At 41.3% G+C, this 14,503-nt stretch overlaps 1 protein-coding gene across 3 annotated transcripts; it reads right to left on the bottom strand.

Moving 5' to 3' along the window:
- Positions 1-32: 32 nt before the first annotated feature.
- Positions 33-8,040, bottom strand: galcb (galactosylceramidase b). 3 transcript variants are annotated; one of them, XM_064927776.1, is made up of 17 exons: positions 7,832-8,040; positions 7,620-7,688; positions 7,422-7,485; positions 7,126-7,239; positions 6,835-6,974; positions 6,673-6,711; positions 6,138-6,265; positions 4,510-4,665; positions 3,716-3,840; positions 3,304-3,431; positions 2,743-2,832; positions 2,565-2,654; positions 2,168-2,312; positions 1,840-2,020; positions 1,450-1,613; positions 1,114-1,190; positions 33-926 (listed from the first exon to the last, which is right to left on the bottom strand). In XM_064927776.1, the coding sequence occupies exons 1-17, from the start codon at positions 7,970-7,972 to the stop codon at positions 783-785; spliced, it is 1,995 nt and encodes a 664-aa protein (XP_064783848.1). In that variant the 5' UTR covers positions 7,973-8,040; the 3' UTR covers positions 33-782. The 3 variants fall into 3 exon arrangements, with proteins under 3 accessions (XP_064783848.1, XP_064783847.1, XP_064783849.1); XM_064927775.1 differs by lacking the exon at positions 6,138-6,265 and adding an exon at positions 4,872-5,002; XM_064927777.1 differs by lacking the exons at positions 6,138-6,265; positions 6,673-6,711; positions 6,835-6,974; ... (2 more) ...; positions 7,620-7,688; positions 7,832-8,040 and adding exons at positions 4,872-5,002; positions 5,452-6,103.
- Between the last annotated feature and the right edge of the window lie 6,463 nt (positions 8,041-14,503).

Raw genomic sequence — 14,503 nt, 5'->3', positions numbered from 1 at the left:
ACTTAACAAATATGCACAAAAAAAAGAGTCAGTTTCAAAATATGCCATCTCTTTATTGTAAAGAGTATTAATTGTCATACTTCTTTAAAAATCGATATTAACAGTCATTAGGCAATGATTATTTTATCAGTGGAAAGACAAAACAAAGGCTTAACAGAAAAGTAATTCCATCACAGTAATTCTCAGATCCAAACTGTTGAGTAATTTCAGCATATTTCTGGGGAAATACTAGTCATTTAACAGTCTTTAAAGCTAAGGCTTGCACTTAAGATGGTGGATAAATGAAGGTCTTACTAACAGGTAGCCTAGCAGTTAAAAATCGTTGGGCCAGTAACCGAAAGGGTCATTGGTATGAACCCCAGAGCAGACAGGGTGAAAAGTCTGATAACACTCTCTGCTAAATTGTGCAACTATTACTCAGGCAGTTGACAAAACAAAAAAATAAATATGGTCACAGTTCTGGTCTAAGGGGTGGCTATCCCATAGAAACCAATGCAATAGCAACTGGGTCTGGTCTACTTAGTTCATTGACTGTATAGGAGCCAGTGAGATATCTTGCTTCCTCTTCAGTCTCTGCTTGCACACACAAAATAACAATAGAAAGTATGGATATTTGAGTGAAATGGCACCGAATCCAAATTAATCCATTTAAAAATATTTGTGAAAAAAAAGACACCATTCTCATTTTACACAGTCACATTTAAGGGCTCATAGAGGCATAATTGTGCCAATAAATTAATTAATGACCAAGGTTTATTCACCACAAACACACAGAAAAATCATCATTTTACTTCCACAGCAAAGTTGTCAAACTGTGCCAGTTCAAATGAGTGTGTTCCTATGGCAGCCCAGCCATTCTTTGGTCCCAATACCACAGCATTCTTCCATAGTGGATATCCATTCAGCAACCCTGTGGCATACTCTCCCTGAAAAAATAAATACATCTATTTAGTATAGCTAATGTGCCCATAGTCAGACAATATGTCACCCTACAAAAGGTCTGGAAGTCATTTCAATGAAAAACAAAATTGAAAGACACATTTTGATGATGAACATGAGGTTTCTCTGGAAATATTTAGTGTACCGTTTCAGAGATTGAAGTTGTAAACATACCTCGACTGTGAGGGTTAACGTGTGCCAGCCATACGCTCTCGTTCCAGACAGACCCTCTGCCAGTACAGTCTTGCCAACTGTGGAGTAAGACTTGGCATATTGATTTCTCAACACCTTGTGCTTTACAATGATACATCATTTACTGATAAGGAATGTTTAAAATTCAGGTATAAACATTATGGCGCCGTTTCAACCAGACAAGCCGAGTCACGGACTAAACAGTTACAGTCAAAAGGAGATTATCTTTTGACCATGGTTTTCAGGCCTGGACGAGGCTTAATCTGTGTCAGGGAAACTAGCCTTTTTAATGTGCATGTCTATGATTGAAATACCGACCTAGGTCATTGGTGACTTTGTAGGAGCCATCTGCAAACACCCAGAAGAAGACTCCCTTGGCGCTGCGGACAGACTGCCCTCCTTTGTCCACTCTGGCTGCGATGAACACTCCTCCAGTCTTCACCGTCTCCATGAAGACATCACACATCACTGTCAGGTTCTGCCTGGAAAACATACAGTATGCAACATTACAAAAACACAGTAAAATGCCCACTTTCTTGAACTGAACCGTTTTCCTTACCAGGGTAATATTACTATCATTGTGGATTTGAGCAGAAGATCTAAGGCCTATTGCTGAAATATTACTGTACATACACAATATATTACAAAGTGCACACATCGACCCTCCAGGATAAGGGTTGGCATCGGCCCTGACCCCTGCCCTTTCACCATTTATAGTCTCCAATGACGCTGATGGTCTGGTCAGCATCTGTTGCCCAGGTAACAGGCATCTGTGTGACCACCTGGCGCAAAGTGAAGACATGAGGACCAGGGTCCGTCAGGTTAATGTAATACTCAAACACCCCCGTCTGGTCAGCAAAGTCTGGTGCCTCAGAGAAGGAAGGGTTGGCTGCAGAGAGAGTGAAAAAGAGAAAGGCAGCGAGCAAGACAGACAACGATTAATTAAATGATTTTTAAACCATAATTAGAATTTCCAGATCATTTGGCAGGTTGTTTTTGGCAGTTAGTGACATTTCTAGCTTGAAAATGCACTTACCAACATTAAAGTCATCAAAGTAGACTTTAGGGAATGGGCCAGAGGCAGGTGGATCAGGATATGTCCCTTTCTGCCCAGTGGATATGGTGGTTAAAGTGTAAACCTCATCAACATCCAGGCTCAAGGTGAACGAACCATCATAAATCTACCAGAGAGGGAGGGAGCGTGAAACTCATGACAATGTAGTAAATTAAAAAAATGCCCACATCAAAACATCTTCAACCTAAAAACCGCTCATAAAAAAGTTAGAGATGTGAAATGTCATGGGGGAGTAATATCACTTTGTACAACACTCACTCTAAAAACAAGATCCAAAGACAGTGTCATCCTGTCAGATATCTTGTCATAATCTTTTAGAGGCTGGCATGCCCTATTTCTGTCAGAGGAGTACTTTTACCTTTAAGGGGCTCAATTTCTTGAAGAAGAATGGCTTTTTCGTCTTGAAGTCAAACTTTGACTGCCACACCTGTAGTTCCTTGATCGAAGCCTAGGACAGAGAAACACGTACTCAGACAAAGTAGCCTCTCAATCATTAAGTGAGCAGTAAAGTCTCTGGGGATCGCGACAGTACTCACAAAAGATCCCTTGAGTTGGAATGTTACATTCTGGGCTGTGACATTGAAGGGCAGGAGTGGAGGTCTGATGCACACAGAATGATCATGAGTCTGAACAGAAGACAAATAAATGTATAAACTAAGGTGATAGCACAGTAGTCTGATATATTTGTGTTTATGGGATAAGAAATAGTAAAGTTGCCTGAAGCGCAAACCCCTCTGGCTACACCATCCTTGCATCAGCAGAAAGCTAAGTAGAAGTGAGCTGCTAGCTCACGAGACTTCCTTTTGCTTTTCTAAAGCTTAGATTGTAGGCTCCAGAGAGAGCAGATCTTACATTTGAAAGAGAAAGTCAACAATGTCCTCTTCAGGTTTCCATTCCAGTCAAAAGCAGACTTAAGAGTTAAGCTTCAGAGATTTTAAAAAGGGCTTTACTATAATTGTTTATTCAAAATTAGAAAAGTGTTCATAGCACAGTGCACAATCAACAATAGGATTAAGCCTTTTACTCAGATTATACATCATTACTCAGAATAAAGATCCTGGTTAACAGGCATAATGAATAGGAAGATAAATACTGACCATGGTTTCTATTACAACAGTGAGGTTTCCTTTACTGTCTGTCAGGGCAACATAACTTCCCCCGTGTACCAGATGCCCAACGGTTTGCAGATAGGTCCATCCTGGCTGGCTAAACTGGGTGGTGTGGGCTAGGAGATAAAATTACCTCATGTAAATCAATGAAATTATTAGTCCTTTTCACATACTTGTCTAAAACATGTTGGTGAGTTTTGTACTGTTGCAGGATACGGCCGCTAATGTCGCCACATCTCATGTGAGCTGGTGATACCTTTGGGGAAGCAATAACCACTCAAAACAGTGACACAGTAATCAAACATTATTGTGCTAATCTGTAGCTAGTATGCAAGTTAACCGTACCAATAATGAAACAATAATGTTAGGGTGAACTATCCATTTAAGTGCTGTGGGTTACCAGTTATCCAGATGGGTGATTCCACCACATAGTTCCCAGTCCAGGGCTCCTCTGCGGTCATTAGGCCATCTCTCCCAAAGGGAAGGTCCTCATAGTAACTGGCTACCAGGTTCCAGGATATGGTGCTGAAACAATAACAGATATTTCACTGACCACTCTTTTACAAAAAAGGACAACAGGTAACCCTTTTAATGGCTGATAACTTTTGACCAGGGTCCATAGGTTCTGGTTAGAATGTTAAATGTAACCTTTACTTGACTAGGCAAGTCAGTTAAGAACAAATTCTTATTTACAATGACGGACTACACCGGCCAAATCCGGATGACGCTGGGCCAATTGTGATACAACCTGGATTCTAACCAGGGTGTCTGTAGTGACGCCTCTAGCACTGAGAAGCAACTCGGGAGCAATGTAGGGAACAGGGCGCCATTTGGGATGCAACCCATACCTACCATAATATGAGTGAGGGTTGCGTGTTTTGGACGCTGATCTATCAGATTCTTATAGCTGCACCTTGTCTCAGGTTACCAACTGGAAGTCACCTGCCCAATGGGGCAACCTTAGAGCCCAACAGATCAGTTCACTTACCCCGGGCATTAGGGCAATCCTTAAGGTCAATCTCTGTGTTGAGCATAGCACTAACCTCTCACCCTTCTAATACTACAGGTGATTTTAGTAGTCTTGTTTAAAATCAGCCCAATCCCACAAACTCACATTCTGTTGTGAAATTAAAAGTGAGCACAGGAGTCAATGATTTTAGTGGAAATCAGTAACTACGAGATTAAGCTACATACGCAGTCATGAGTCCGTTGACATAGTTCTGGTTGAGGATCCGGGCCCAGCAGCCTCCTCCCACCTCGTCGTTAAAGGTGCTGTAGTCTTCAGACGACCATAGCTTCTTCTGGGTCTTCAGGGCCTCTATCACTGTGGTGGTGCCTGGGTAGTGGGCCCTGTCAGGCCACACAAATAGAATTATAAAAAGTGATGAGCACAAAGGCCCACTTAAAAGAATAAGCTAAATCAACACTGTGCGTGCAAGCGGTAGTTCTGAGGAATAACTTCCTAAATAGATGGGAGAAGCGCATGCAGTAAATTGAACAGAGGTGGTCTCTTGTAACAGAGTAGAAACACAGAAACAAAGTAGAAACTCTCCTACCCTATCACGTCTACTGCGTCGGCCAGCTCTTGATCGACACACAATGAATAGGTTATGGGCTGCCAAAGGTTATCACTGGCTATGATTCTGACCCTCTCCAAACCACTCTTATCCAGAGTGTACCGCAGCAGCTAACCAGTGACAGTCAGAAAGAGAGGCGAGTGAAAAGGTGATCCTGTATTGAAGAACCATTCAGGACAATTGACTACATTGCCCTTTTACATGTGCAAATGTCAAGCAACAAACATAGCTTACATACTAGAGTATGCACATTTTCTATTAGTATGGAATCAACTCCTGATATTGCTGTGGTTTGAGACTGTCATGAATATATGCACTAAATAAGATTATTCAGATATGCAGAAGAATAATGAAGAATTGGTACTGGTCTACTGAAATTCACTTAGTGTTACTTCGGGATTATGGCAATGAAGCACTTTATCTTCTTCCCCAGAGTCAGATGAAATCATGGATAACATTTGCATGTCTCTGCATCCAGTATGAAGGAAGTTAAAGGTAATTTTGCGTGCCAATGCTAATGCTAGTGTTAGCGCAATGATCAATATCTACTAGTACTTACCATAGACCAGCAGTCATTGGGCTAATGCTAGTTAGCAACTTCCTTCAAACTGCACGCAGAGATATAAAAATAGCATCCACAAGTTCATCTGACTCTAGGGAAGTAATCCTGAAGTATCACTTCAAACAAAATTTAAATTGATCACGAGTTAACTATAATTGTGCTTCTGACCACTCAGGCATTAAAAGAAAAAAAAAAAGCCACCAACATTCAGCTTTGTCTGACGACAACAGAGCAATCAAAGTTATGGAAGGTGGCACGCAGACTTCCTTATTGCTTGCCAAGTGTTCTAGAATCGTAGAGTGGTAAAACTAACTCGTGACAGAAGCAAACATATCAGATCCGGGGAACTGAAAGGTGAGACACACCCATGGAGAACCCATACTCTATTACAGTAAACCCCTGTGTGTTCAGTTCCTCATTCACCTTGACCGGCATCTGGGTTTAATGATAGCACATTCTTTAACTTAATACTTTAGTGCAAAAGCATCTGAGCGCATGTTTGGCATGATCATTGCATTTCTAGACCCACAGAATGCTATTGACTACACCTGTGACATTAGTCAGCTTCACGTGACAAATACCATACCATGGAGGAAACAGAGTGATTTGCTGTGAGCCGGAGTTGCAAAGGATGTTTTGTGCCACTTCAGCGCAAGCTGTGGTCCATGTTGTCCCTTACTTACCCTACTACCTCAACAGCGTCGTTGAGGTACGGGTCTACACCCATGGCATTGGAAACATCCCAGTTGCCGTCTGCTGCGATGATGCCCACACCGGTTAGGCCAACTTTATCCAATGTGTCTCGGAGCACCTTAGTAACAAATGATATGCTCTCAGATGCAAACAGCTGATCTTGATTGGATTTTGATGAACAATTCTCTGTCTCTCTCTGCCAATAGCCCTAAAATCACAGGAGGCTGCTGAGGTGAGGACAGTTCAGAATAATAACTGGAATGGAGTCACTGGAATGTATCAACCACACGGAAACCATGTGTTGAATACCAGTCCTTTGTTACCATTTCCATTCATTACGATGAGCCCATCCTCCCCAATTAAGGTGCCACTGGCCACCGGTAACAGAAATTAACTAATGGCTTGCAACAGTAAAACCAGAATGTTGGTGGCAGTTTTTTTTGTCATCTTTTTCTTCTAAGACACTTCACAATGTGTAATGGTAATGGCTGGTCAAATATGAACAGGAAACATGACAACACCAACCTTGATGTACTTGCTGTCGAAGTTCCGTTCATTCCAAATCTATATAGTTATAAAACATCATACATGATAACTTTAAAACAGGTGGGTAGAGTAAGTGTATACATCATGTTAGTATCCAATTAAAATATTCTCAATACACAACGCACAAAATTGAATACACACCCCAACATAATCAATATTCAGATCATGGTACTGTTTGGCTCCTAAAATCCACGACACCACGTAGGATGCAGTTATATCAGGGAAGTCATATGGCCAGTTCTTCCCATGTCCAACCCAACCCGGGAAGGCCCATGGCAAGCCTGCAGTTACAAAAGGAAACATGAACAGAGACTATTGTCAGAGAGCCCCCACTGTACACAGATATTTCCAACTGGTCTTGTGTTCTAGTTTGATACAGGGATGAAAAGGGTACGGCAGCAATGAAAGGGTCTACTGCTCCTTCAGCCTCACCTATGAGAGTGATGTTGGGGTTCCTCTTCTTGGCTTCTCTCATCAGCCACCATTCATAACCTCGGAAAAAGTTCTCATCATTTTCATAGTGCATGTGAGAGGGTTCCGTTCCATCTAGGTGAAAAAAAAACAGAATTTACATGTAGTCTTCAGCTAACATTACATTCGTAACTCAAAGCCACACTCTGCCTGTGTCATCCTTGACACACACAAAGAATGCTTCCCAAATGGCACCCTAATCCCAAAATAGTCCTGGTCAAAGTAGTGCACCATAAAAGTACATTTTCAATGTTTACCTGTGGTTTGGGCATCACCTCCAATCTCCACTTTCAGGATTTGTAGAGAAGCCCCAAAGTTTGGCTACAGACAGAAAATAAAAGTTACATACTGTTATGGATCTCACACCAAGATAAGATTACTGGCTGGCTACCTTGCATGAAATGAGATGAGGAATTCAGACCGAACATAAGAATGTATACGGTTGTAGCAGCTACCTTGAAAAGGTAGTCCAATATCTGGCTGCGGTAGGGTTCTGCATAATTGACAAGTAGACGAGATGTTGCCTAAAACGAACAGGGAAAGGTGGCAGAAAAGTGACAAAACGATTTAGATGACAACGCACTCGTTTCATTGATTAGTTCACAGTATAGTCGAATCAGGAAGTAGCTACTAGCTTGGTATTTGCAGCTAAGGATAACTTACTTACCCCTCCACCACTCAAACCGCCAATGCCATCAAACGTTCTTCCTAATCCAATTTTATCATCCAAAACGTAGCTCTCGGCAATACAGAGATCAAAACACAAACTAAAACACAAGGCGATAGCGAAAGATAATTTATAAATCATCCTGACCAATGTTTCCAAAAAGTCTGACAGCACTGTTAACGCTGCAAACTCAGGCGTTATTATATAACCACGCCCCTGCTCAGATCATGTGACAGTCACGAGTTAAATGATTTCGAATTGCTATATTTTTCTTACAACCCCCCTTTTTATCTGTGTTATATATATTTTTTTTACTTGCTTCAGGTCAACATCATAAACAAATTGTACATAGTATGTACATACATTTGAATTCCAAAAATAAACCAAGGTAACATAAAACATAACATAACAAGCAAACACCAAAACAAGAACATAGAAAAAAATATATCATACATTCTCTTTCTTAATTTTTCATTACTTTAATATTTTAATACTTTAATATTTTTTAAATTAATTTCATTACCATTATAATTCTTTATTTTATTTACATAGCATTAATACATTGACTGTCGCTAAATGTGTGGATGTAGTGTGTAATATACCCCTACCAAAGTATAGAGGCCTATAGAATAATATATTTATTTTTTACAAAAAAGCGACCGCAGTCCAGTTGAACCATACATTTTTATATTCACACTTTATGGTATCTGCAAGAAAAAGGGATCCCATATTGCACAGAAATCTCCTTCCTTGTTCCTAAATATTACACTCATTTTCTCCGGTGGCAACACTTTAAAGATCTCACGATACCACAGATTTATTGTTGGTGGCTGGTCTTTTATCCAAATAAGGAGAATGGAGTATTTATGGCCATGAGTGTATTTTTCCTTCTTATACTTACAACAAGTATCAGAGAATTCTGCTTTCATTTTACTTTGCATAATCTTATCTTGCATCTTGTGGTTGTATCACTGATGACTGTATCATCGGGACTAGTACTTATTATACCTCAGTGGGTTACTCACGCCTCGAAAACATTAACTTCCTCCCCAGGTTATTGCGCACAGCGCATATGATGCTGCGTTTATAACCATAATCAAGTGGAAAGGTGCTAATTACCTGTTGTAAAGTCATAACTTGTTGGATGTATTCACGTTGATGTTCTCCGTTTTGCTCTATGACCCCCACAAGTGTCATGGGACTCGTCTGAAGGTAACCGGTTACCAGGCCGAATAAAAAAGCATGGAAGTGAATGGGGTATTTCCATGTCAAAGGTATACAGATTATTCCAGGGTCAAATTATAATTATAAATCCAACGCTCAGATATAGGACAGACACTTCAAAACATACTTCCTTTTGCTTTATTTTTGAACTATCTGTTTTTCCATGTATGATCTATTCAATGCGTTTCTATGGGATAGGCCAAATGCAATGTTTCATCAAATGTTTTTTGGGGGGGCCACCGAAATGTTCCTAATTATTGGACATAAATGACTGTAAAAACACCAGCAGCTCAGCTACAAGTGATCTTAATTTGGAAAATCTGTTCCAAAGTTTTCCCACACATAATAGAGAGATATGTGTGACCGTATACAAATGTAAGCAAGGTTTGAAATTATTATGTTTTAGTCAAATATTATCTATTTGGGCTGCCTTAGGGCCAGATTTCCCAAACTACATAGCTGATTCAAATAATCGATGCTTGAAGATGAGTTGGTTATTTGAACCAGCTGTGTAAAAACCAAAACATGCACCCGGGGGATGGAGACATAACATGCTGAGTTGAGCTTCTCCAGAAAGTGACGTTGCAGGCTACAGAAGCTCAGTGCTGCCCCCTCTCATTGAGTAACTCAAGTTGATGGCCGATCGGGGTACAATTAGCAACTAACTTATCCTTAAACTTCTTCTGTGTTCAATTTTAAAGTAATTGGTTTAAGGACATACATCTGGAGTATTAGAAGCAGTCATTGGTACCATGACGGTCTTGTAAATACCATTTTTATTTACACTAAGATTGACCAAGAATATTGCTATTTTTAATTCACTATAATGGGGGATCCTGTTTCCGCTGTTTTCAGCTGTTTTCAGCCTTGAATTTCCTTGGTTTCAATGAAAGGGGGCAGTCGTTCTCCACTGGAGAAGTCGGAGCTCAGGGATAATAGAGTTTCCCACCAGTAATTACCAGTTGGAGGGCAACTAGGATTTTTCCCAGTCGTATGTGGTAAATACCACCTTTGCACTCGGTTATGAACGCAGCATTAGCCTGGCATATCAAAGATTCAATGTTGGCCTGTGAGTCACCATAGAATTTTATGGGAGTCATCTACTTAGTAAAGTATTTTTCATCATTTAATTTTAGCGAATCACACAACTGCACGGTGTGTGGAGGAAGGTGTGGGAGATCTAGCATCTCTGATGAAATGGTTCGTCCAAATAATGGTCTAAAAATGAAAAATGTACTTTTTTTGCCTCCATCAGCTGACGCCTATGACATACACTACCGTTCAAAAGTTTGAGGTCCTCTGTCCAGTGTCTGTGTTCTTTTGCCCATCTTAATCTTTTCCTTTTATTTTATTTTTAGAAAGTACTTTGTTTCTGGCCATTTTGAGCCAGAAGGCCAGTTTTATGGATTCTTTAAATCAGGACAACTTTCAGCTGTGCTAACATAATTGCAAAAGGGTTTTCTAATGATCAATCAGCCTTTTAAAATTATAAACTTGGATTAGCTAACACAACGTGTCATTGGAACACAGGGGTGATGGTTGCTGATAATGGGCCTCTGTACACCTATGTAGATATTCTATTAAAAATCAGCCGTTTCCAGCTACAATAGTTATTTACAACATTAACAATGACTACACTGTATTTCTGATCAATTTGATGTTATTTTAATGGACGAAAAATTGTTTTTCTTTCAAAAACAAGGACACTTCTAAGTCACCCCAAACTTTTGAACGGTAGTGTACCCTTGGTCAAAATTGAAAACAGGGAGATTTGATTGGTTGAAATGGGAAACGTCACTATCGTGGGAAAACTTAAAGGCAGACTAAAAGATGGGAAGAGGACTCCTTTGAAATATTCAGCAGAAGACTAAACAACATAACTTTAGCTTGATGAAGAGTGAGCATGAAGTAGCGTTGAAGTTCTTGATATCCCTCTCTGTTCATTTGCAGTCAGAGGATGTGCTTTTTGACAGGTGAGTGTTGAAAATGCTTACTTTAGCTAGCTAACATTACATTTCTAGCTACTGCTTGTTTTTGTTTGTTTTACTTCAGCGGTGACAACCTAGTCTCAAAAGCCCAACCCTAGGCAACCGTGACTAGGAAGGCATGCCAGAACGTCACAATTCAAATCCAAAGTTTGCAGGCAAAATGTTTGCAGCACTTTGTTTTAGTGAAGGTAGTTGATGCAAACTAGCCACTTGCGAAATGCACACATTAAAAAACTATGTGATCTCCATCTTGCTAGCAAGCTACTATTTTGTATAGTAGTGACATAGGCTGTGACATAGTTCCTCTATGCCAAAAAAGTCCATAATTGAAACCAGACCCTTAGTATGACCTGGTGGTATAAGTTGTCTCTGAGCCTGTTGATCTGAGACTCGATGCTCTGGTAAAGTTTGCCAGATAGTACCAGAGTGAGCAGTCCATGGCTCGGGTGACTGGAGTCCATGATGATCTTCCAGGCCTTGCTGCTAAATGTGCTGTAAGGCTAGAAGCTTGCTCCCAATGATGTACTGGGCCATCCGCACCACCCTCTGTAGAGCCTTGAGGTTGAGGGCGGTGCAGTTGCCATACCAGGTGTTGATGCAGTCAGACAAGATGCTCTCAATGGTGCATCTGTATCAGTTCTTGAGGACCTAAGGCACAATGCCAAATTTCTTCAGCTTCGTCATCTGCTCCTCCACGTAGGTGGATGCCTTCATAGCTAGCTACAGTTTGTTTAACATTATGGTTGCCTGTCCTCCATCTCTCTCAGGTTTGCTGAAACAAGTATGACAGTAAAATGTGGGTCCATTGGAGGTGGGTGAGTGTCCCCGTACTTTACTGAACAAAAATATAAATGCAACATGGAACATTTCAAAGATTTTACTGATTGACAGTTAAATAAGGAAATCAGTCAACTGAAATTGTCACGTCCTGACCTTAGTTCCGTTTGTATGTCTCTATTTTTGGTTGGTCATGGCGTGAGTTGGGGTGGGCATTCTATGTGTTTTGCCTGGTATGGTTCCCAATCAGAAGCAGCTGTCAATCGTTGTCTCTGATTGAGAACCATACTGAGACAGCCTGTTTTCCCACTTTTGTTTGTGGGTGGTTATTTTCCGTTTCAGTGTTTGCACCATACGGGACTGTTTCGGTTTTAATTTCATTCTCTTGTTCTTTTGTATTTTGTGTTCAGTGTATTAAAAGTAATTATGAACACGTACCACGCTACGCTTTGGTCTACTCCTTCTTCCACCAACGGCAACCGTTACAGAAATATATTCATTAGGCCCTAATCTATGGATTTCACGTGACTGGGAAAACAGATATGCATCTGTTGGTCCCAGAAACCTTAAAAAAATAGAAGCGTAGATCAGAAAAATAGTCAGTATCTGGTGTCACCACCATCCTTTTTAAAGACTTTGCGAAGTTGCTGGAAATTGGCATGAACTGGAACATGCTGTCGAACATGTCGATCCAGAGTACCCCAAACATGCTCAATGGGTGACATGTCTGGTGAGTATGCAAGCCATGTAAGAACTGGGACATTTTCAGCTTCCAAGAATTATGAACAGATCCTTGCAACATAGGGCCGTGCATTATCATTCTGAAACATTAGGTGATTGTGGCGCATTAATGGCAAGACAACGGGCCTCAGGATCTCGTCACAGTATATCTGTGCATTCAAATTGTCATCAATACAATGCAATTGTGTTGGTTGTCCATAGCTTATGCTTGCTCATACCACAACCCCACCACACAACATTGACATCAGCAAACCACTCACCCACAAGACGCCATACAAGCTGACTGCCATTTACCCTGTACATTTGAAACCAGGATTCATCTGTGAAGAGCATACTTCTCCAGCATGCCAGTGGCAATTGAAGGTGAGCATTTGCCCACTGAAGTCAGTTATGACACCGAACTGCAATCAGGCCAAGACCCTGGTGAGGAACATGAGCACGCAGATGAGCTTACTGCAGGAGGTTTCTGAAAATGGTGCCGGAGGAGATGGGCGCCGTTTTACGGTCTCCTAACCAATTGTGCTATTATGTATTATTTTTCGCAATATTTGTAAATTATTTTGTACATAATGTGTCTGCAACCATACCTTACGGAAGAAAAGAGCTTCTGGATATCAGGACAGCGATCACTCACATCGGATTAGACTATTATTTCTTCAACAACAGCGGTCTGTGCATATTTGTAAACAACAGCTGGTGCACGAAATCTAAGGAAGTCTCTAGATTTTACTTGCCTGAAGTAGAGTATATTGTGATAAACTGCAGGCCACACTACTTGCCCAGAGAGTTCTCAGCTATACTTTTTGTGGCTGTTTATTTACCACCACAGATAGATGCTGGCACTAAGACCGCACTCAGTCAACTGTATAAGGAAATAAGCAAACAGGAAATCACTCACCCAGAGGCGGCGCTCCTAGTAGCCGGAGACTTTAATACAGGTAAACTTAAATCAGTTCTACCAAATCTCTATTAAAATGTTAAATGTGCAACCAGAGGGAAGAAAATCTAGATCACCTGTACTCCACACACAGAGATGCGTACAAAGCTCTCCCTCGCTCTCCATTTGGTAAATCTGACCACAACTCTGCCCTCCCGATTCCTGCTTACAAGCAAAAATTAAAGCAGGAAGCACCAGTGACTCGGTCTATAAAAAAACGGTTAGATGAAGCAGATGCTGAACTACAGGACTGCTTGCTATCACAGACTGGAACATGTTCCGGGATTCTTCCGATGACATTGAGAAATACACCACATCAGTCACTGGCTTTATCAATAAGTGCATTGAGGACGTCGTCCCCACAGTGACTACGTACATACCCCAACCAGAAGCCATGGATTACAGATAACATTCGCACTGAGCTAAAGGGTAGAGCTGCCTCTTTCAAGGTGCAGGACTCTAACCCGGAAGCTTACAAGAAATCCCGCTATGCTCTACGACGAACCATCAAACAGGCAAAGTGTCAATACAGGGCTAAGATTGAATCATACTACACCGGCTCCGACGCTCGTTGGATGTGGCAGGGCTTGCAAACTATTACAGACTACAAAGGGAAGCACAGCCGCGAGCTGCCCAGTGACACAAGCCTACCAGATGAGCAAAATCACTTCTATGCTCGCTTCGAGGCAAGCAACACTGAGGCATGCATGAGAGCGTCAGCTGTTCCGGATGACTGTCTGATCACGCTCTCCGTAGCCAACATGAGTAAGACCTTAAAACAGGTCAACATACACAAGGCTGCGGGGCCAGACGGATTACCAGGAAGTGTGCTCCGGGCATGTGCTGACCAACTGGCAGGTGTCTTCACTGACATTTTCAACATGTCCCCGATTGAGTCTGTAATACCAACATGCTTTAAGCAGACCACCATAGTCCCTGTCCCCAAGAACACAAAGGCAACCTGCCTAAATGACTACAGACCTGTAGCACTCACATCCGTAGCCA

This window comes from Oncorhynchus masou, chromosome 21 (genome assembly GCF_036934945.1).
Source record: "Oncorhynchus masou masou isolate Uvic2021 chromosome 21, UVic_Omas_1.1, whole genome shotgun sequence".
Lineage (NCBI taxonomy): Eukaryota > Metazoa > Chordata > Actinopteri > Salmoniformes > Salmonidae > Oncorhynchus > Oncorhynchus masou.
Note: the sequence above shows the minus strand (reverse complement) of the source record. Positions and strands in the feature narration are given on the sequence as shown.